Source organism: Chlorocebus sabaeus, unplaced genomic scaffold, assembly GCF_047675955.1.
Source record: "Chlorocebus sabaeus isolate Y175 unplaced genomic scaffold, mChlSab1.0.hap1 unalloc_scaffold_159, whole genome shotgun sequence".
NCBI classification, from domain to species: domain Eukaryota; kingdom Metazoa; phylum Chordata; class Mammalia; order Primates; family Cercopithecidae; genus Chlorocebus; species Chlorocebus sabaeus.
This window is the reverse complement of record NW_027327401.1, coordinates 627,554-650,481: the sequence shown is the minus strand read 5'-3', so window position 1 is coordinate 650,481 and position 22,928 is coordinate 627,554. Positions and strand designations below refer to the sequence as shown.

Below are 22,928 nucleotides of genomic sequence, written 5' to 3'. Positions count from 1 at the left end.
ACAGCGGAGAGATGATATTACTACCAACATTGCAAGGGGTGTACCCCCCTCCTGTGATACTGTTTCTTATATCCAGGAAAGAAGATGGTATTACTACCAATATTGAAGAGCTATACAACCCCTATGGGATATTGTTCTAAAGATACAGGTTGAAAGAGGATGAGACTCCATCCAATATAACAAGGGGTGTACACACCTCCTGTGATGTGAATCGTAAAACCTAGGAGAGAATGACATTGCTTCCAAAAACACACGGGGTGTACACCCACCCTGTGACTTCGTTCCTGTCATCTAAAGGAAGAGATGATGATACTAGTCCCACTACCGGAGAAGGTACACACCCCTCTGGGATATTGTTCCTCATAACTTGTGGGGGAGAGCATGATATTATTTCCAGTACGACAGTGGCTTGACACCCAGTCTGTGATATTGGTTCTGCACACCAAATCTGTGCCCCTCATTTCCCATGCATTCTCTCCACACTTTTGGAACCTCGGGGGAGGCTTTGTCTTTGGTTACAGATGAAGAGACGAAGGGTCTGAGAGGTTAAGCAAGTTTGTTACTGGAAAGCAGTTCCGATCCAGACCCCAAGAGAGGTTTCTTGGATCTCACGTAAGAAAGAATTCCGGGCGAGTCCATAAAGTGAAAGCAAGTTTATTAGGAAAGAAAAGGAATAGAAGAATGGCTACTCTGGCCAGGCGCAGTGGCTCACTCCTGTAATCCTATAACTTTGGGATGCCGAGGCAGATGGATCACCTGAGGTGAGAAGTTCGAGACCAGCCTGTTCCAACATGGCAAAACCCTGTCACCACTAAAATACAAAACATTAACTGGGCGTGGTGGCAGGTGCCTGTAATCCCAGCTACTAGGAAGGCTGAGGCAGGAGAATCACTTGAACCCAGGAGGTGGAGGTTGTAGTGAGCCAAGATCACGCCACTGCATTCCAGTTCAGCCAATAGAGCGGGACTCCATCTCAAAAAAAAAAAAAAAAAAGAAAGAAAAAAAGAATGGCTGCTCCATAGGCAGAGTGGCCCCAAAGGCTGCTGGTTGCCCTTTTTCATGGTTATTTCTTGATCATACGCTAAACAAGGGTTGGACTATTCATGAGTGTTCCAGGAAAGGGGTGGGCAATTCGCAGAACTGAGAATTTCTGCCCTCCCTTCTGAGACCACGTAGGGTAACCTCCAGATGTTGCCATGGCATCTGTAAACTGTCGCAGCGCTGGTGGGAGTGTCTTGTAGCAGCTAATGCATTATAATTAGCATATAATGAGCCGTGAGGAGAACCAGAGGTCACTCTCGTGGCCATCTTGGGTTTGGTGAGCTTTGGCGGACTTTACTGCAACGTGCTTTATCAGCAAGGTCTTTATGACCTGTATCTTGTGCCGACCTCCTATCTCATCCTGTGACTAAGAATACCTAGCCTCCTGGGAATGCGACCCAGCAGGTCTCAGCCTCCCTTTACCCAGCCCCCATTCAAGATGGAGTCGCTCTGGTTCACGTGCCTCTGACAAGTTGGCCTGGGTTGAGTGTTCCCTAGTGTGTGGTGGTTGGAGCTGTTCCTAGGAGTAAGAGGTATTGCCAGTAGGAAACAGGTCTCTGTTAGCCCGGGGGCTGGCACTCTGCACCAGTATGTCGGCCTCATTTTAGTGGTGACAAAACTGGGGCTCAGAGACATCAACTCCCTCATCCCGACCCCCAGACTGTCAGTGGTGGGCTGGGGTTTGAATGTGGGGCTTGAAGACCCATCATCTCCTCTGGTCCCCCAGTCTCTTCTGCCCAAGAGGAACAGGATCCCAGGATCCAGGCCCCTCATGGCACCAGCCAGGGTGGGTGGAGATGGGGAGGCAGAGTTCCAAAGCCCCCCGGACTCTGAGGCAGGTCGGGGACCAAGAGCAACCCGGACCTACGGGCCCCACCCCGAGAAGAATGGCTGCAGGCCCGGCCCAGCGGGCAGGAGGTCTGTGTCCTCACTCAACGTGACGGCGCTTCCGGCTGCTCCAGCCAGGCCGTGCTGTCTTCAAGTTTCCAATCATGCGGCCTCCTCTCCAATTCCCAAACCCAACCCACAGAGACAGCGATCTGGGGTCTTCCTGAGGTTTGTCAGCAGCTCTGACCCGCTGCTGGTTCTGGAAAGCTCTCTGCTGCCCCCTGCTGGGGAGGCTCAGGGTAGGGCTCTGGCTGCAAGCATGGGGTCCCAGAACCTCCTGGCTCTGTCACCTCTGCTGGGTGGAAAACCAACCCAGGATTGAACCAGCAGATGGGTGCCTGATTCCTTATTATCAGAGCTCCGCCTAATGGCAAGTCTCTCTCCGGGCCTCAGTTTCCCCTTCCATTAAACGAGGGGCTTGGGGGATACCAAGGAGGGGTAACTGCTTAGTGAGGATGGGAGGTTTCTTCTGGGGAGATGAATACATTTTGAAACTAGATGGCGTGAGTGGTTGCACAGGACTGTGAATGCACAAATGCCACCACATTATTCGCGTTGAAATAGTTGCATGCGATGTGAAAGTCACCTCATTTAAAGTGTTTAAAAGAGGGGCCTGGGAGAGTGCAGTGTACGTGAGAATCAAGTGAGACACCCATAGTCTCTGAACCTCTGTTTTCTTGTGTAAACTGGCAAAGAGACCGTGTGAACTGTGTTCCCTGGGGCCAAGAGATTCCAAGAAGGAAAACCTGGGATTCCTGGCTCTGGGATGAGGGCTGGGGGCCAGAAGGGGAGGGGCATGTGAGGATGGCTGGGGTCAGCCCAGATAAGGCTTTCAATACTGGGTAGCAGCGTCTACACAGGCGGAAATCCCTGCATCTCACTTCCCGCAGGGCTGACCAGTGGCCAGAGGTAGGACTGGCCAGGCTCGGCCCAACCAAGTCTGGGAGCAGAGGACACTAAGTGAGGGATCCCCGTCGCCACCCTCACTGGCCTGTGGCTCTCCTGACACCACAAGAGAGCTCCAGGAGCTGACCTTGGGTCGTAATGGGGGACACCTTCCTGGCTGCAGGCTGGCAGGGTGGTGTGGTGGTCAGTGTACTGGGCTCTTCGTTTCCGCCCCTACCTGCTGTGTGACGGTGGGCCAGACACCTAACCTCTCTGTGCCTCTATTTCTTCAATGGAGCCCCCACATTTGGGCACAGTGGCCTGAAGGTTAAAGGCAAGAGCAGCACGAGACCTGCAGTAAAAGCTCTGAGCAGGGAGAACAGGGACCTGCCCAGGGAGTTCCACCACCATCTCCCCTCTGGCCGCCGAGGAAACCGAGGTTCATGGTGACCTGGCCCAGGTCTGTTGGACTCAGGGTCCTTCTCATCCCCAAGATCAGAGGGCTGCCACCAGGGAAGGAGCTGGCCCCTAGACCCAGCCCAGGAAGCACACAGGGAAGGATGCCCTGGGGACTTCGGTATGTTATTGCAAAAAAAAAATTTATTGCTATATGAACCCTGCTTTCATTCCTCCATTTCCCAGAAAATGAGCCACGGGAGACACCAGGAGAGGCAGGAGACCATCCTCCTTGCACAATACCCACTCCCTTGGATGCTGTCCTCAGCGAGGGTGGCTGGGGTCAACCAAGGGGCCCACCCGCAGGGTGGCAGAGGAGGTAGGTTGACCCTGTGGACGTTGAGCTCGGTGGCAAAGGTCCTGGCCCTCTGGTAGAAGAAGAGCGACTTCTCGCTGTCCAGGAGGAAGTTGTGGGAGATGGTGGCCAGCCGCGTGTAGATCTTCAGCTGTGCCTTCTTGTTGCCCAGGTCCACAGCGGCTGCCAGTGCCAGCTGGTAGTACCTGGCTGCATCAAACGGGTTCTGAAGGAGACAGGCCATGCTCAGCAAAAGGGGGACTCGGAGCCCATCTTCCCAGAGGCCATTCCTGTCTCCAGGTCATTCCACATGTCCAGCCAATGCTGGCTCACCCCATGAACCCCGAAGCCTGTGACACTGCTGTGGTCTCAGCTGCAGGAGGTGGGGACGACCCTGATACCCCTGGAAGACTTCCTGACTGTCCCTACGCCCCACTCACCCCAAGCCTCCTGCCCCAGTGCCACCCTCTCTGCAGGCAGTGGCTGCTTTCCCCATGGGCTGAGGTCAGGGCAGATCCTGCCTGCTCTGAGAGTTCCATGCAGGACCCGTGGCTCCAAGCCACAGCAGGGGCACAGTGTTGAGTGACCCAGGCTCCCCTCTGGCCCCTGTCCATGCTGACCATTTCCAGGCCCTCCACGGGCCAGGCCAGGTAGAAAACCATCTCTAAGGTGTCCTCTTTGGCAATGTTCCCTGAAATATTGACAGAATGTGACTCCCCAGATATCCACTCCCATTGTCAATGCATCTTTGGCTCAAACTCACCATCGCTGGGATGGGATGCCATCTCCCAGACCTCCTCCTTGACCCTCCCATCCCCCACCCGGCTTCTCCCCAGGCTCCTCCTCCACATGGGGGTCACCTAAGGGACCTCTCTAAGACCCATGCCTGGCCTGTCCCTCTTTACCATCTCAAGATGGCTCCCAACGACAAAGTCCAAGATGCAGCAGTCCATTCCCTCACTGTCCCACCCCACACACGGAGCAGGGGCGTGAGAAGGCCCCAAGTCACCGCCACTGCTCATCCAATGTACCCGGCCCAGCCGAACACTGGACTCTGTGCTGGGTGCGTGGCTGAGCCTAATGTCCTTGCTCCCAGTCTGAGGGCCTCGGGAGTGAACACTGACCACACAGGGTGGCCCGGGCTGTGGCAGAGGGAAGCCCAGGAGGTCCCAGACTCAGCCAGGGGTGAAAGGCAAAGGCTTCCTGAAGGGGTGGGGACTTCCCAACTAAACAGGAAGGAGCCAGCCAAAGCATATGTCTCTACATGTGCCTGTGCGTACGTGTCCCTGTGTGTGTGCGCACACCTGTGTGTGCCTGTGCGCATTTTCATCTGCCTGTAGTGTGTACAGCAGCTACTGAGTGGCAGGCTGAGCCAGGACACACCTAATCCACCCTATTCCAGGGCTCACTCTCATGTGTAGACTAAAGGGGACACCATTTTAGAGGCAGTTGGCAAAGATGCCCATTTACCCCTGCTTCTCTGCCAACCTTCCAGGTCCCATCCAGCCCGGCTTTTTCTCCCACTCCTCTGGGCCCTGGGTCCAGAGCCTCCTATACAAGGAGGAGGGTGTAGCCTTGGAAAGACAGCCGCCCTTGGGGAATTCCAAGGGGGCCTCCCTGTGGGAAGCTGGCCTGCGCTGACAGCATAGTCACGATGAGGCCCAGAGGGCTGTGCATGGGAAGGAGGTGAAGGAGGCCACTGTCCCCCTACCCCAACCATGGACTTTGGCCTCTCAGGTACTACTTGGCGCTTTCCTTTCTCCTGGACAGGCGGAGTGGGCGGCAGGCTTGACCAAGAGAGAGAAAGGCCTCTTCTGGGAGGCCCGTCCCCCTGGGTCCCAGGCAAGCCCCTGAGCAGTGAGCAGCGTCCCCCTAGGCCTGACACCTGGCACCTCCATGTCTGGCTGGGACTTGGGAGGCCACAGGGACCACATCTGACCACCAGGTGTCGCCAGCACTGGGCTGAGGCATATCGGGCCGCTGTAGGCCTGCAGTGGGGGATACAGGGCAGGGTCTTAGGGCTGCCCCGCTCCTCAAGTTGTTCTAAGGCCTCCAAGATCTCGGCCTCTGGACTGGAGTGCCCGGGCCCCTCAGCCCATAACGAGTACTGACGCGGTGCCGGTGTGATGCTAAGGAAGGGCGGTGCCTGCTGGGCAGAGGGGTAGAGACACCCCAGGTCTGAGTCTGCCAGTCCCAGCTCTCCAGCCCTGCAAGGCTGGGGCAGACAGAGCACAGCACGTCCCCTCCAGACACACCCGACCCAGCAAGGCCTCAGCCTGGCTGGCTGGGGCCCCGCCCCACTGCACCTGCCCTGAGCTGGGGTTTCCCTGTTTGTGAACCCAATGGTAAGATACTGGTCCCACCCCACCCTTCCTGGGTGATGTGAAGATTCAAGGTGTCTCGGGACTCCAGGAAGGAGTTGCTCCGTGCAGGCTGGCACCCTGCGCAGGCTTCCTAGAGGAGGTGCCAGGATTTGGGTTGGATCTTGCAACGTGGATTCAATGTGAGGATGATGCTGTCCTCCGAAATGTCCTTCTCCCGACCCTATTTTCTTTGTTAAATGCACCTTGACACTTGACTGTCAAGACTCAGCTTTGATGTCACCTCCTCCAGGAGGGCCTCCCTGACTACAATCCTCCTTCTTAACCCAGAGGCCACCATTGCCCACTCATGTGTCAGTCTCCCTGGCTGAGACTGAGTTCCTGAGGGTGGGGCCTGGCCATCTTGGGAGCTGAATTGTATCTGCTAACCTTGCTGGCTCCTCCAGCCGGGCATAGAGCTCCAGGGCGGCCACTGGGCCATTTCTAAGGAAGGCTGGAACCCAGGCCTCGGGGCTGGGTGGAGATCCCACTCCAAGGGGACTGGGAACACCCCGAGCCCTGCCCCTCCCTCCCACCTTCAGGTCGTAGAAGATGATGTCACGGAGCATCAGGTACACCTTCACGTAGTAGAGGGTCTCCTCGTCGAACCCCAGTGGCAAGTTGCAGAGCTACAGGGTCTTGAGGTAGAAGTGCTCCGCCAGCTTGTCATGGCCCAGCCGGTGGTGCAGGGTGGCCAGCCGGTGGTAGGCCACGCGCTCATTCAGCCGGTCCCCTGGGGTGCAGGCCAAAGGGGCAGGTGTGAGGACGTGGCTCCCTGGGGCAGGCAGGGCACAGGCCCCTCAGGAGCAGGTATACAGACCCCAGGCAGCACTCGTGGCTTGCCTCCAGGCACCTGTGGTCACCTGGGCAGCTCTGGCCATTCCCTTCTGGGTTCCCAGACTCACTTTCCCGTCTGGAAAGCAGAATTAATAAGGCCTGCCCCTGTCTACTGTGAGGCTTTGGCAAAGTCGGACCTGGATGGCCCAGCTCTGTGTCTACACATAGCCACCTGCCTTTGCTCACTGGTTTTAACCAGGGGAGCCCATGCAGTTCAGGTGCTCCTGGGTACCCCAGCTCCAGGCAACCCACAGATGTGACATCTGACTCCTCCTGGGTGTGTCACGATCAGATCCCCCTACCTTGGGAAGTCAGCTGCACACCTACTGTGTACTGGTCCACAGGACACAAGGCACTGGCACATGTGGCCTGCCTAGGGTTCCCTGTCTCTGGAGGGGGACAGACGACCCTGGCACAGCACCAGGGGATGCCCGGCCTTAAGGGGCAGACTGCTGGAAGGGGAACTGGGATTTTATCAGCCAGAGAGCCGTGTGGTTGATGACGGTGGGAAAGGCACAAGACAAAGGGAATGTGCCACTCTGCCTGGCACATACAGGGACCAACGAGATGCCTGGCATGTCTGGAAGGCAGAGGGCACACTGGGCGGCCCTTGTGGTCAGCAGCGGGAACAGGCAGAGGAAGCAGAAATCAGGCAGGCAGGGAGCTCTGCACTGCGTGAGAGACCTCGGGCTGTGCCCCACAGCCGGACGGGGAAGCCAGTTGGGCAGATCTGCCTGCCTGGACAGGAGACCAGGAAAATGCAGCAGCTGTTTCAGCTCCTGGCCTGCAGACCCAGAGGCTGGGCTCTGGCAAAGTGTGGGTCCTGGCAGGGTGGGGGCTCAGGGGACGTACCCAGAGTGATGCTGAGTGCTAGGACCATGTGGGCAACCTCCAAGCTCTCCTGTGGCTTCTCCATTGTGACCAGGAGTGCCACCAGCTTGCTGCACAGCTGTAGCTGCGGCTCCACCCTGCGGTTGTCCGTAGTCACTGCCAGGGGCAGGGCCTGGTCCTACCACACAGGCAGGTGGGGTCAGGTTTCCCACAGCACCCACCTTGCGCAGCGTCCTCGTCAGAGCTCAAACATGTGCTTGGAGCTTCCCACACCCCAGCTACTCCTGCACCTCGACACAGCTCTGTGCTGTGGGATAACACATAGTTCAGACACCCAAGTTGGGGGCTGAAGAGTCACCTGAGGCCCATCCAGCTACTCCCGACAGCCTCAAACCAGCCTCTCCCACCTGAGCACTGGGGGTCTGACTGGGGGGAGCCAACACTCCTCTCTGCTCTAGAAACACCACACTGATCTGTGCCCAGGGCTGAGCCACACTGTGAGCTCAGAGGAAAGGAGAAGTCGTCCCACTTCGGGGTACATGCAGACCTGGGCCTCCCACTGATATGCTGTGTGTCCTTTGACATGTCCCTGTGCCTCTCTGAGCCTCAGTTTCCTCATCTGGAAGATGGGGACAGGACTTCCCACTCATGGTTGCTTGAGGTCATCAGGTACAAGGGTAGAGCAATTGTCACGTCCAGGCTCCGAGCGTTTTTCCCGGGCAGCGGCATGGTCATATGCCTCAGACCACCAGGTGCCCCACTGAGGCCCACCCACATCAGCCCACAGGCCAGCTCACTCGGTAGAAGGGCATGCCTTCCTCCTGCTCCCAGGGCCCATTGAAGAAGATGTCTCCAACTGCCTCCAACAGCTCCAGCCCCAGGTTGGGGTCGCCTGTGTGCACGTCCACATTCTGTGCCACCTGAAAGGAGACAGAAGTTCGCTCCAGACCCACACCTAGCAACGTGGCTACGCGCACCTTTGCCAGCCTCTTTTCTCCCACACACTACAGGTACACCTGAGCATTTTTCAGACCCTGTGCATGGAGGCTGCCCCCACCACTGGCATGAGGACAATGAACTGATGCACCTGAGTGCCAGGAGGTGACTGAGCAGCTGCAGCCCAGGAGCCCGACACCTGTGAATCCTACCACCAGGGGTAGCCCTAGCCCACTCCCCCTGCACTCAAACCAGTCTCCGTGGCCCCTAGATTGCTGGGAGCCCAGCCCCTGTCTCCTTTCTGCGTTGTCACATCCCTGCCACATCAGCAGTGTTTCAGTGTTTGTGGGTGGGCCTGGTCCCCTCTTGGCCATGAGCTCTTGATCCCTCTCCTCAGCTCAAGGAGGTATACAGCAGGTGCTCAATAATGAAAGCTTCACCAGGCTCCTGGGCTTCACAATTTGTACCAGATCACACAGTGTTTCGGAAAGCCTCTGAAAACAGCCACTATGATAGATTCATTTTGTAAGGAGATGTGCCACGTGTCGCTTGGAGCAAGTTCTTCTGTGTGTTAACTGAGTGGTCACATTATTTGAGGATGTGCTGTATACCAGCAAGTGCTGTGCACTGTGAGGGGCCGCGCCTCTGCCCTCAGGGAGAAGATGCTGGCCACCGGAGGAGGATGTGAGGGAACCAGTTGGAGGGAGGGAAAAGGCACACAACAGGTGCTCAGCAGTGGCTTAGGAATGAGTGGATGGATGGATGAATGGATGAGGAGATGAAGACACATGGATGGATGGAAGGGTGTGTGGATAGATGAATGCTTGGATGGATGGATGGATGGATGGATGGATGGGTGGGTGGGTGGAATGATGTGTGTATGTATGGGTGGGTAGATAATGTATGGATGGGTGGAGGGTAGATGATGTATGTACATGTGGATGGATAGATGGTGGACAGACGAATGTATGGATAAACAAATGGACAGATAGATGAATGGAGGGATGCATTAATAGGTAGATTGGTGGGTGGGTGGATGGACGAACGGTGAATGGATGGATGGGTGAGAGGATGGATGAATGGAAAGATCAATTGGTAGGTGGATGGATGATGGATGGATGATGGATGGATGAACAGGTGAATGGATGGATGATGGAAGGATGAACGGACGAACAGATGGACGGATGGTGGCTGAATCAATGGATGATAAAGGGATGGATGGATGAACAGGTGAATGGATGGATGGATGGAAGGATGAGCAAGCGAGTGGATGCATGATGGATGGATGGATGATGGATGGATAGAAGAATGAACAGGTAAATAGGTGATGGAAGGATGAACGGATGGGTGGATGGACAGGTGAATGGATGGATAGACGGGTGAATAGATGGATGATAAAAGGATGGATGAATGATGGATGGATGAAAGGACAGACGGATGGATGATGGATGGATGGATGGAAGGATGAACAGGTAAATAGATGATGGAAGGGTGAATGGATGGGTGGATGGACAGAGAGTGAACAGCACAGGAGTCCTCCTGCATCCCTTGCCACTCACCTGGATGTACAGGTCCACCAGCTCGCTCTGCCGCAGGAGGTAATAGATCTTCCCTGCTTGCAGCCAGGCATGTGCCTCCTCTTTCCTCTGGAGGTCAATGAAAATCCCCAGACTTCGTTTGGTGTAGTCCAGAGAGGATTTGTAGGCCCTGGAATCACTGGAATCAGACACAGGTGTCAGAACAAGGGCTCTCATCCTCCTGGAACCAGTCTGCCTCCTCCCGTGGGTCTGATGACAGATGAATCTGGCATGTGGGGACTGGGAACGGCCCTCTTGTGTGTGCAGTGTTCTGCCCTTCCCAGGCTGCTGGGATGGCCAGAGTGAACACACACGGCATGGAAAAGATGAAGGACATCCTTCTGAGGGAATCGAGCATCATGCTGCCCTGTGGCAGGAGGAGTGTGCTAGTCCATCTCCCCTGCCTCCCAGTCATGGCCTGTGTCTTCTCCAGACGCACCAGGAGCCGTTAGTGTTCAGAGGCTATCTAGGTCGATGGTTCTCAAGGTGTGCAGGCATCACAGTCACCCGGAGGCCTGTCCTTATAGCTTGCTGGCCCTGCCCCCAGAGCTTCCGGCTCCACAGGCCTGGGGCAGGCCCTAGAACTCCCACTTGCCACAAACTCCTAGGTGACATGGATGCTGCTCTACTGGTCCAGGGACTACACTTTGAGAAGCATGGCTCTAGCACACTGTCCCATTTTCCTTCTGTGAACTTGAGGCCAAGACTACAGTCAGTCTCCCAGGTCCCTATGGAATCTGGCTCCTTCTCTGCTCTCTCAGTAAGTCCAACACTCAAGGGGCTGGGACTGCAGCAATGTCACTGGGCCCTATGGGTGGGGTGGCCAGGGCCATGGTTACCCCACCAGGTCAGGATGCTTGGGGGAAGCTGACTAGGCCAAATATGGGATGTGAGACCTTGAAACCCTGCCCCAGGGAAGCAGGTGACACAACTGGCTCTGTCTTCTGTGGGAGAGAAGCCACAGGTGGCTGCTGTGGTCACATTTAAGGGGACAGACGAAGCCCAGGAGTGAAGATTCGGGGCAGGCACAGGTAAGATGACAAAAGCCACCATAGTAGGAAGAACAGCCCAGAGTGCACCTACTGCCTCTGCTGGGGTTGAGGTGACCTTTGCCCCAACAAGGGAGGCTCAAGCTGGGACTCATGGGCCAGCAGCAGCCCTGGGATGACCCCAGGCCGGCCAGCTCAAAGCATCTGATGCCAAAGCACCAAATGATCAAAAGGAGAGGGGCTGCTGGGCCCTGGGCCAGCTTCCCTGTGCCCTTCTCCCTGCCCGCCCCCACCTCCACCACTGCAAAGCCAGCCCTTACCGCTCCGTGCCCAGGGACAGGTAGAGCTGACTGATGGTCTCCAGGAGCTGCCCCTCCAGCACCTTGTCGGCCACCTTGCGGGCCAGGGAGAGCTGGAGATCGTGGTAGATGACATACTGGGCCTCGCTGGGCATGACGGCGCTGTAGAAGTAGCACAGCCACTGGACGGCCCGCAGCTGGTCTGGGCAGAAGACAAAATGGAAGACGTTAGTCTCCCAGCATCGAAGCGAGGCTGGCTGGGCTCAGAGGCCCCTGCTTGCCTCCTTCACACCTCTGTGAGCCTGGGCCCCATAGGCGGGGCGCCTGAGCGCAGACAGGCCATGCACCTGTGCCAGGGCAGACGCCAAGCACACTGTGACATGGGCACATCTTGGTGCAGATGCTCATGGTACAGGCCGGCCTTCTTTACAACTCCCAGGGCCGAGGTTGTGGATGGACACAGAGTGAACAGCAGGGGCTTGGCACCTGCACCAGGCCATCTATTTCTGCTTCACAAAGACCCCCTGGCCAGGATCAGGGCTGCCTTCAGCCTGAGCTGATGAGGCCAGGGGCACAAGTGGCCCCTGTCACAGATGGAACCCTGAGAGAGCAAAGCCAAGCATCACGTCTGCCACACATGGCATCATGCTGGGGGAATGGGATTCAAAGCTGGCCCCTGGCGTTCCCACACATGCTTCTCTCATGCAACCAGGCTCCCTAGCCACAGGCTCACTGGCCTCTCCCAAAGCCTGATTTTCTAGTGTCAGAAACATTCCGGAGATTAACATAGGAAACCAGGTACGCCGAATGGACATCTGTCACACACGCCACCCAACAACAGCCGAATACACAGTCCTCTCGAGCACCCATGGGACATTCCCCATGACAGACCATGTGCCAGGCCACAAAACGAGCCTCAGTGAATGGAGAAGGACTGAGACCAAAGCAGAGGTGTTCTTCAGCTGTACTGGCACAAAACTGGAAATCGACAGTGAAGGAAATGTGGGAAATTCAAAAAATATGTGAAAACTACACACTCCTAAACAACCAGTGAGTCAAAGAGACCAGCAGGGAAACCAAAAACTAATTTGAGAAGAATGCAAACAAACGCACAGCCCCGGCCAGTGCGGTGGCTCACGCCTCTCATCCCAGCACTGTGGGAGGCCGAGGCAGGAGCATCGCTTGAGTCCCGGAGTTTGAGATCAGCCTGGGAAACATGGTGAAATCCCGTCTCTATATTTAAAAAAAATACAAAAATTAGCCGGGTGGAGTGGTGCACATCTGTAATTCCAGCTACTCGGGAGGCTGAGGCATAAGAATGGCTCTAACCTGAGTAGAAGTTGCAGTGGGCCAAGATTGCACCACTGCACCCCAGCCTGGGCAATAGAGCAAAACTCTGTCTTTAAAAATAAAAATAGCACAACGTATCAAAAATTCCAAGATGCAGCTAAGGCAGTGCTGAAAGGGAAATTTATAACTGTAAATGTCTACATTCAAAGAAAGAAGAAAAATCTCAAATCAAAAACCTAACCTTCCACCTTGAGAAACTAGAAAAAGAACTAAACCCAAAGTGAATAAAAGGAAGAAAATAATAAACGTGAGAGTGGAAATGGAAAGTAAAAATACAGAGAATGGAAAAACAAAAGAGATAACAGAACCGAAGGTGGGTTTTTTGAAAATAACACAATTGACAAATTGTTCACTAGACTGACCGAGGAAAGAAAGACGGGACACAAATGACTAAAATCAGAGACTGAGCACCATGGCTGACGCCTGTCATCCCAGCACTTTGTGAGGCTGAGGTGGAAGGATCGTGAGGCCAGCATTCAAGACCAGCCCGGGGGAACATGATGAGACCCCATCTCTAATAAAAATGAAGAAATAAAAAATTACAAACCCAAGTTTCTAAAATCAGAAATGAAAAGGAAACATTATTGCCGACCTGACAGAAATAAAAGGATTCCACGAAAACACTACGAACAATTGTACACCAACAAACCAGACCATCTAGACACAACAGCCAAATTCTTAGAAGGACACAAACTACCGAAAGTGACTCAAAAATGACCCCAAGGAAGCATGTGGGGTATCAGCCCCGCCCTTGGTCTCCTCGATCGTTCAGCGCAGGGTGGGGAGACAGGGAAGCATGATCCCCGTTCCCTGGCCTGCATTTCCAAGTCTGAATCCCCCAGCACCCCGGGGAGGGCCTCGTAGGAGGAGGTACCACAGGCTATTGTGCCAAGAGCCACTGGAGGCTGCAGTGGGGGCTGGGGCACTGGGTTCCTGGAGGGTCTCCTTCCAGTAAGAGAATGTCCCTGGGGAAGAAGCCTGGGTCTGAACCCCCCAACCCTCCTTGGGCAGATGTGTGGGACCGGGGCCCCTTCACACGGTCCTTTCCAAAATCTTATCCCTCCTAGGGCCAGGAGTGGGTGCCAGGCCTGTGCTGGAAATGGGCAGGTTTGGTCACAGCCCCTGGGGCTCTGGTCCAGGTCACAGGAGGCACCTCTGAGTGGTCTCACTATGCCATGACAAAGCGCTGCAAGACAGAGGGGACCCACAACAGTATCCCTTGTCTCAGCCATTTCCCTGGACTCAACTTCCTCATCTATTCTCTGTGGCCTAGATTTCGGACAGCCCTGCACACCTACTGTCCGTTCACTGCTCAGTCTGCAGTGACTGTTCGATAGCACTCCATGGCTCCCCAGTGCTCTTGGGGAAAAGGCCAAGCCACAGCCTGAGGTCCCAGGCCCTGCTTAGCTCTCCAGAAGAGCTTCTCACCATCCAGCACCCAACCCACCCCCTCCCAACTCTGCACCTCCCTGCATAAGCCCTGTTCACTCATCCCCGCTCCCACCCCACTCAACCCCGCTACCACTCCCGCTCACTCACCCCCACTCACACCCCACTCACTCTCCCGCTCACTCACCCCATCACACCCCACTCATCCCCGCTCACACCCCCCCACTCATCCCCACTCACTCCATCACACCTCCACTCACTCACCACCACTCACACCCCACTCATTCCCACTCACTCACCCCCACTCTCTCACCCCTAGGCCTTCACACAGGCTACACCACCAGCCTCTCCTCCACCAACTATTACTTGACTAAATGCTCTCAACCCTCTGGTTCTAGACTAAAGAGGCTTCCCTAACCCAGGGCCAAGTGCTGCCCCGCCATCACGCCATTCACCCTTTTGTGGCTTCTGTGGCCTGAAGCTCACATTCCCACGCTCAGTCTCTGCCACCCGAGGACCCCACAAGCCCCATTTGTGGGTGGGGCCTGGCACACTGCACAACGAGCTGCTTTTGCATGAACTGCTCTGCGGCTTTGGGCAATCACCCGCCCCCGTGTCCTCTGTGAAGTGGGATGACAGGTGCGCAGGCTGCCAACATACCAAGCAGATAACACGGGCACAAGAACTGGTGTTCAGGGCCTGGCTCATGGTGGGGCCCGAAGTCCCAGCGCAGCCGAGCCTGCCTTGATCCCAGGGTTATGTCTAGGAATTCCCAGCATGCAGGACTTTCAGTGCCCAAGGCAGGATGGTCCCTGGGCAAACCAGGAAGAGCTGGCTGCCTCAGTAGGCCACAGAGGGCCTGGCCCTGCATGGGAACCGCCTGTCTCCAGGGCGCTTGCCAACATCTGCTGCTGGACATGGCTCAGCACTTTCGATGGTAGAAAAACCACCACTTGTTTCTGAATCATAAACCCCAGGTGAGCCCTGACCCGAGTGGCCCCAGAAGGCTCACAGGAGGAACTAGGGCACTCACTCTCCACATGGCCTATTTCTACGGTGACCAGAAGGGCCCACTCATAGTAGCCCTTGCCCTGCTGGGCTGGGCCCTGGCGGGTGCAGAGGTGGCCCAGCTGCAGGAGTACGTGGGTGAAGTCTCGGCCACACTCCCTGCAGGGCAGCCTCGAGAACAGCCGCATGGTCCCCAGGAGGTAGTGCTGGGCCAGCCTGCTGGCACTTGCATGCAGGCACAGGGTCCCGAAATTGGCCAGCACCACTGCCTGGTTCCTCCAATGGCCCAGGTCCCAAGCCGCTCATAAGGCGCAGTAGTAGCCCTCAGCTGCCTGCCTCGTCCGGCCTGTCCTCTTCACAGCCACGGCCAGCATGTTGGCCATTACACCCTCTGGTCCTCTCTGGCCACCACTGCATCCTGGACAGACTGCAGGATGTTCAGGGTCACCAGGCTCTGTCCATGAAGCACGTGAAGCCAGGCCAGGGCCACCAGGCAGTCCACGATGGCACGGACTCTGGTCATGAAGAGGCCAGCTTTCTTGGCCGCCCCTCGGGCATGTGCCAGGCACTCAGTCAGCTCCTCCTCGTCGCTAAAGCTGCAGAACATGCCGCTCAGCCATGGCAGTGCCACGTCGTACAGGCCACAGAAGCTGGCCTTGTACCCGGGGGCGTTCAGGAACAGCAGCAGTGAGCTCAGGGCCTCTGGGTCCTCCCAGTCGTCCTCAGCTTCCAAGAAGAAGGAGGGGTCCTCGGGGTCCTGCAAGCTCACGTTGCTGGATGCCGCACAGAGACCCCAGGACGCTGGCTCCAGGGGGCAGCCTGGGCAGGTCTTGCATTGTTCCAGAACATTCTTCACCTTCGACAGGGTCTCCTGTGGATCCAGGCCCAGACAAGATGGAGGTATTTCTGCAAGTCACAAAAACACCTAGACATATTAGAGTCCGGCAGTGAGTCCTTGGTCCACTGGGGGCAGGGTCCCCCCATCCCTGCCCTCTGTGTCCCCGGCGCAGCTTGCCATGAGCCCTTAAGAATTATGTGCAACGCAAACTCGGGGCCTGGAGCACGTACGAACTCCGGCACTACGGGGACAGAGAGAACACGCAGGCCCGTGGCCCGACTCTCCTACAAAATCACCCTCCTGTCCTGTTTTGTCGCCCACCTGACAGCAAGGTTTTAGGAGACTGTGTCAGAACAGTGACCCCTCAGAGATGCCTTTCCCTTTAGAAAGAATCAAAGCCTTCTAACTGGACCCATGAATATGCAGCACCACAACTACAAATGTAACTTCTGTCAGCATATTGGGCCCCCCGGTGGGGTACAGGAATCCATGAAATCCTCAACAGCCAATCAGAGCTATGGATCAGCTCAAAAGCTGCTATGCAAAATTGGTAAAGCCACCGACGGCACAGGACAAGGGTGTTGTACCCATGTGCCCAGCTCCGTGCAGGGAAACGGACCATCCCTGCAGGAAGGATGGGAAAGCTTCCAGGCCCCTGTGGCCACCTTCACCGTGGATGGTCTGAAAACCTGAAGCCCACGGTTCCTAAAGGGTTAACAAAGGCCAGACTGCTCCAGCAGCCCACTGGTGTCTGCTGGCTTTGGTGGATTCCTAGCCAAAGCCCCCTCCCAGAGGTGAGCAAACAAGCGCATTTCCTGTTGGAAAACCTGGGATGAAAGGAGGCATTACTGGGAAGGGAAAAACCTAGATTTAAACCGACCCTCTGTTTCAAGCTCACATGCAAAAAATATGTTCAATACAAACTGCCTCCTTATTCATCTGTAAAGCCTTAGAATTAAAAAAATAAATAAATATGATTTAGAGGCAAATGTCTGACTTGACTATACTAGATTAGCTAAGAAATCGCCCCCACCCAGCAGAGGCACACAGCCCCTCCCAGCCACTACCCTGGCCTCCGGGGCAGCTGGAGAGCCACGTGCCTTTGCTCCAGTGACTTTGGCAGAGGGTGGAACCACCCCCTCCCTGAGGCAAACCTACAACAGCCTTCCCTTCCCCCCTGGCTCCCCTCAGGAAGGAGAAGACCCTTCAGGGACCTCAGTTGAGGCCCCTGCAACCTAAGGCTCTGAATTCTGCTACCCGCTGAGGGCAGTGTGGCCTCCCATCTCTGAGGCAGAGCACAGGGTGAACTGCAGCTTCTCCAGGTCATGAAAAAGGAACCCACAGCTACATGTGGGTCCCAGCAGTGGAAAGGATGCCCCATCTCGGTTGGGGACCAGGCGGGGGTCAGCATGTTCATTGGAAGAAATGTGGGACCTCACGGCCTCCAGTGTCAGAGTAGACGGGAGGTTCAGGCCCACCTCAGGCGATGTCCCTCAAGTCCCCGGCCCACACCACAGAGGGGTGACAGCCGCATCCAATGCCCACCGTACTCACCTCTGTCCCCTCCCCTGCCATTACTCCAAAGCCCAGCTCATAACCAGAGAAGCCTGAGCCACGGGCAAAACCTACCTTGTTCCTGCGGCTGCTCGGTCTCAGCTTCCTCTACTGAGTCTGGCAAGGGAGAACAGAGAAGCAATGAACACCCCCAGCCAGCACCTCTGGTCCCATGTCAGGTTGAGCTGGTGTCGGTGTTGCAGGATGAGAGCATTGCAGGGTGCAAGGGTTGAAAGTCATATCGTCCTCTTCCCTCCTGGATCATGGGAACAACATCACTGTGTGGTGTACACTTTCTGCGATATTGGGAGTAACATCGTCTTCTGTGCCTTGGAATATTAAGGACAATATCACGGGGGGACGTGTACATCTTCTGCAATATTGGGAATAATATTATCCTCTCTCTCCCTGCATACTAAGAAAGATATCACAGAGTACGTGTTCACCTCCTGCGATATGGGGATTAATACCATCTTCTCCCCTTCCAGATATCAGGAAGAGTATCACACGGGGGTGTACGGTGTCTGAGATACTAGGAGTAATATCAACCTCTCAGCCTTGGAATATTAAGAAGAATATCACAGGGTGGATGTACACCCCCTGCCATATTGGGAGTAACATCAGCCTCTCCTCTCCATGGATATTAGGAACAATATCCCAGGCTGGGTGTACGCCTCCTGCTCTATGGGGAATCATATCTTCCTCTCCCAGGATATTAATAACAATATCACAGGGTGGGTGAACACAGCCTGCGATACTGGAATTATTATCATCCTCTCCCCCTCCAGATACTAGGAACCATATCACAGAAGAGCTGTACCCTCCCTGGGATATTGGGAGTAATATCATACGCTTCTTCCATGAATATCAGGAGCAATATCACCGGGTGGCTGTTCATTCATTGCTATGTTGGGAGTCATGTCATATTCTACCCCTCTCAATATTAGGATCAGTGTCACAGGGTGAGTGTATACCTACTGTGGTATTAAAACTAAAATCATGCTCTCTGTCCCTAGATATTAGGAACAACATCACAGGTAGGTGTGAACCCCCTGCAGTATTAGAAGCAATAATATGATTAATTAGCAAACATCAATCATCGATTTTAATAATTATCAGGCTAGCCTCGAACTCTTGACCTCAGGTGATCTGCCCGCCTCAGCCTCCCAAAGTGCTGGAATTACAGGCGTGAGCCACGGCACCCAGCCAACACTACTTGACATCCCTTTTTGGACCTCAAATTTAGCATGCGGAAAACACACTTTTGATTCCCCCTACTATAACCCACTCCTCCCATAGTCTTCCCGATCCCAATAACAGCATCTCTAGTCTTCCAGTTACTCAGGCCAAAATCCTTGACATCATCCTTAATACTTCTTTTTCTCTCTCTTGTCATCCAACCCATTTAAACTCTCCTTTCAAAATATGTGCCAGACCTAACCACTTCTCACCTTCCTCATCATTTCCAACCAGGTCCAGCCCTCATCATAGCGCTCTGGGTTACGGCAAAAGCCTCCCAATCGCCAGGCACAGTGGCTCACGCCTGTAATCCCAGCACTTTGGTAGGCCAAGGCAGGTGAATCATCAGAGGTCAGGAGTTCAAGACCAGCCTGGCCAACATGGTGAAACCCCTCTACTAAAAATATAAAAAATTAGCCGAGCATGGTGGTGGGCGCCTGTAATCCCAGCTATCCGGGAGACTGAAGCAGGAGAATCACTTGAACTCAGAAGGCAGAGGTTAGAGTGAGCCGAGATTGTGCCATTGCACTCCAGCCTGGGTGACAAGAGCGAAACTCCATCTTAGAAGGTTAAAAAAAAAAAAAAAAAAAAAAAAGCTTCCCAACCCACGTCTCTCCTTCCACCTTTCACCCTGCCCTGCATTCTACCTTCCTCTCTCAAACATTTCAGAAAAAAAAAAAAATTATATCCACAGAGAGGGAAAGTACAAATGGGGTGAAATGTTTGGGGAATCTGAGGGAAGAGTATATGGGAATTGTCTGTACTATTTTTGCAACTTTTCCATAAGTCTGAATTATTTCGAATTCAAGAGAAAAAAAAAACATTATCTCCCTTTGTGAATCCATCCTGTCTTTCCCCTGGCAACTTAAGGACACTCTCAACTAACACATCTATTTTTTCATGAACACTAAAAGAACCCTTGCCGAGTTTTGACTTTCTGTGCTTGGCAGTAGAAGTGTGTGTGTGTATGTGTGTGGTGTGTATGTATATATATATAGAGAGAAATATATATATGAGTATATATATAAATATATACTATATTTACAATGGTAATGTATATATATATAAATATATGTGTATGTGTAGATATATATAATACGTACCCCATAGCCTGTCCTTAACCAGTTCTAAACTTAGTCCGAAAAACACACATCTAAGCACAGAATTTCAAAATAATACGATGAATATTTTGATAGAGGGATGTGTTGCTATGGAACACGCTGCTAAGACACAAAACCTCCTAGATGGGACAATGAATGAACGAAGTTTGCACCTATAGGCACCCCCTCTGATATCCCCTCAAACGTTTATAGTTATATGTATTTGCTTCTGCCAGGACCCCTATTTCATAAGGGTTAGTTCTAGAGTCTAGCAAGTTCCTACTACAGCTGGCACACATATGCCATTCAAAAATCAGTGGCGGAGTGAATGACGAGTTAAGAACCGTTTGTCAGCCAGTGCTCAGTAATACAACATGCACTGGTATGCAAATGATATTTTTGTTGAAAGCAACAGCAGGATCACAAATTATCTTTCCAGAGAAAGCAAACCTCAAAAGCTTCTTTACCCTACTAAAGCACATTATAAGAAGCTCCCCTTATATAAAAGAAAACCTCCTCATTCGTTATCCATGGCATGTAAACCTAATAAGCCTCCGTCTCTGATGACATCTCTTCCATCCCCAGGGCTAGATAAAGGAAGTTCCGGAAACCCTGGTAGTTGTGAAGGTGGCTCCCAGCTCTGACAGTCTTGAACCCTGCATGCGTGGAGGTCACACAGCAGAAGAACAACAGAGGGAAGCATCATCAGACTTCGAATATGTTTGAACCAGAGATAGCAAATAGGCTGCAGCCAACTGAAAACACCAGAGATTCATGGTGGCCACCTGAGGGGTTGTGCTCTTAAAAAACAAAAATAAAAAATAAAAATTAAAAAATTAAGAAAGGAAGGGGTCAAGAATCCATCAGGTCTGACTGAGACGTGTATCAGTGACTAACACCCCGTATGGCAAAAGTACTCCGGTGCGCTTTGGGTACTTACAGCTTCAGCAGTATTCAAAGGCGTGTGCTCCCCTAAGACTAAGCCACGGGAATACCCCCAGCAACACTGCCAGGAGAAACGTCTCCCATGGATTTGGCTAGAAATACAGTTGTCTTTAACAAATTCACACTGAATAAATCCTGACTTATTAGAGCCTGTGAGAATGGCATTCTCAATGATAACAGTTATCACTACAATCTCCAAACATCTGCGATCCTGCAGGGAGGAGCTGTGACAGTGCAGGCCACAGGCCACATGTCCAGAATGTTTCCCAGATTGCCTGTTACAGAATAAAAGAAATGAATCCCCCCCCAAGAATGTCTTCACTCACATTTAGCCAGTTGTTCCTTTGTGTGCATCTCTGTGCTAAAATGGCCATTCTTCCCCACAGCCTGAAGTCATATGCTAAAATAAAAGAGACTCACATGAAGTCAGAACCATGCAGATGCAAGGAAACCACCACAAAGGAAATGGGCTGGAGAGTGTGGCCAGGAGGATGGTACTTCCCAGGAAGCAATTACTTCATCTCTGCCCATGAAGCAGGCAGCTGTTATTGTCCCCCAGGCCCACGCCAGCCACTCAAAGTAGGTTCTAACCAAACTACCTCCAACAAGCAATATAAATACACCACACAATTGGCTTCTGAAAGGACACCTTGCAACCAACAAGAAACTGTTAGCACAACTTTGACAAACTGTACAACTAAAAACCTTGGAAAGGGATATACACTGCCACATTTTGACTCAAATACTGCTACGTGGTAGCACCGCAATAATTCACTGAAACAAAAGAATGAATGAGGAATACGTTTATATAGGAATCAGAGGAAGCATGACTAATCATTTAAAGAAATAGGTCAAGAAACTGCTAGGTTCGAATGCTACCGTGAGACACTGTCAGGGCCTTAGGTAAATTCACTTCTCTTGGTCCTGTTTCTAGGTTCATCAAAAACCAGCTTTGGATTAGGGAATCTATTGCTTCCCCAAGTCTTCCTTCTGTGATTCCAGCCCAGATTTTAGGACTGCTCTCCCACTTGGTATATGAAAGCACTTTCTATGTATAAAAGCAAGAGTGCATTTCTGTGTTGAATGCGGTTTGGGACCTACTCTATGAGGCAGAATATCATCATGTAACTTTAAACGTGACGACAAGGCGCACTCTAGATAAGGATAACACATAAGATGTGGCCATACACCTGTGCATGCCTGACAGGGAGATGGGGAAGTCTCATTTAATGAAGCCAGGGTGCCTGTTGCACCTGAACATCCTCAGTCCACGTCAAGTTCACAACGTCCTTCTGACATCAAACCACAGGTATCACATACTTTTCCATACTTTCCACCCAAGATTAAAATATGCAGAGCACCGTGATAAAGACACCTCCATTCCCAGCATGTTGGCTTTCATTCCATAGAATTACATACTTTCGGTGCAAAATGGTGACCAGGTTCCAGCGGCAAGCAAGACTGGGCTCAGTGGGGACAGCAGGCCCTGCAGGAGCCACCACTCCTGTCGCCACAGTCTGATGCAGCTGCAGAGAAGCTGTGGCTGAGGCCATTCACTTTGTGAGAGAACCGCACAGGAGGGAAAAGGTAGGGAAGAGGGCAATGTCATGCTTCTGAGCCCAAGCCAAGGAATCGCATCCCCTGTGACTTGCACTTATATGCCCAGATGACCTGAAGTAACTGAAGAATCATAAAAGAAGTGCAAATGCCCTGTCCCACCTTAACTGATGACATTCTACCACAAAAGAAGTGAAAATGACCGGTCCTTGCCTTAAGCGATTATATTATCTTGTGAAATTCCTTTTCCTGGCTCAAAAAGCTCCCACACTGAGCACCTTGTGACCCCCACTCCTGCCCACCAGAGAACAACCCCCCTTTGACTGTAATTTTCCTTTACCTACCCAAATCCTATAAAACGCCCCCACCCTTATCTCCCTTCGCTGACTCTCTTTTTCAGACTCAGCCCGCCTGCACCCAGGTGATTAAAAAGTTTTATTGCTCAAACAAAGCCTGTTTGGTGGTCTCTTCACAGGGACGCGCATGACAGGCAGGTGCAGAGCCAGGGAAGGGCCAGTGATGAGAACAGAAAGGAATGCGTCTCCCTGTACACA

General features: G+C 53.3%; 1 protein-coding gene across 1 annotated transcript in view; it reads right to left on the bottom strand.

Annotated features, from left to right (window-relative positions):
- Positions 1-3,392: 3,392 nt before the first annotated feature.
- Positions 3,393-22,928, bottom strand: part of LOC119618216 (SH3 domain and tetratricopeptide repeat-containing protein 1-like) — a 37,884-nt gene continuing 18,348 nt past the window's right edge. The window contains 9 exon segments of the mRNA XM_073014039.1: positions 3,393-3,791; positions 6,462-6,658; positions 7,615-7,771; positions 8,391-8,513; positions 10,089-10,245; positions 11,416-11,596; positions 15,167-15,535; positions 15,538-16,047; positions 17,609-17,650. Coding sequence (XP_072870140.1) covers positions 3,438-3,791; positions 6,462-6,658; positions 7,615-7,771; positions 8,391-8,513; positions 10,089-10,245; positions 11,416-11,596; positions 15,167-15,535; positions 15,538-16,047; positions 17,609-17,650 — 2,090 coding nt within the window. The 3' untranslated portion in view covers positions 3,393-3,437.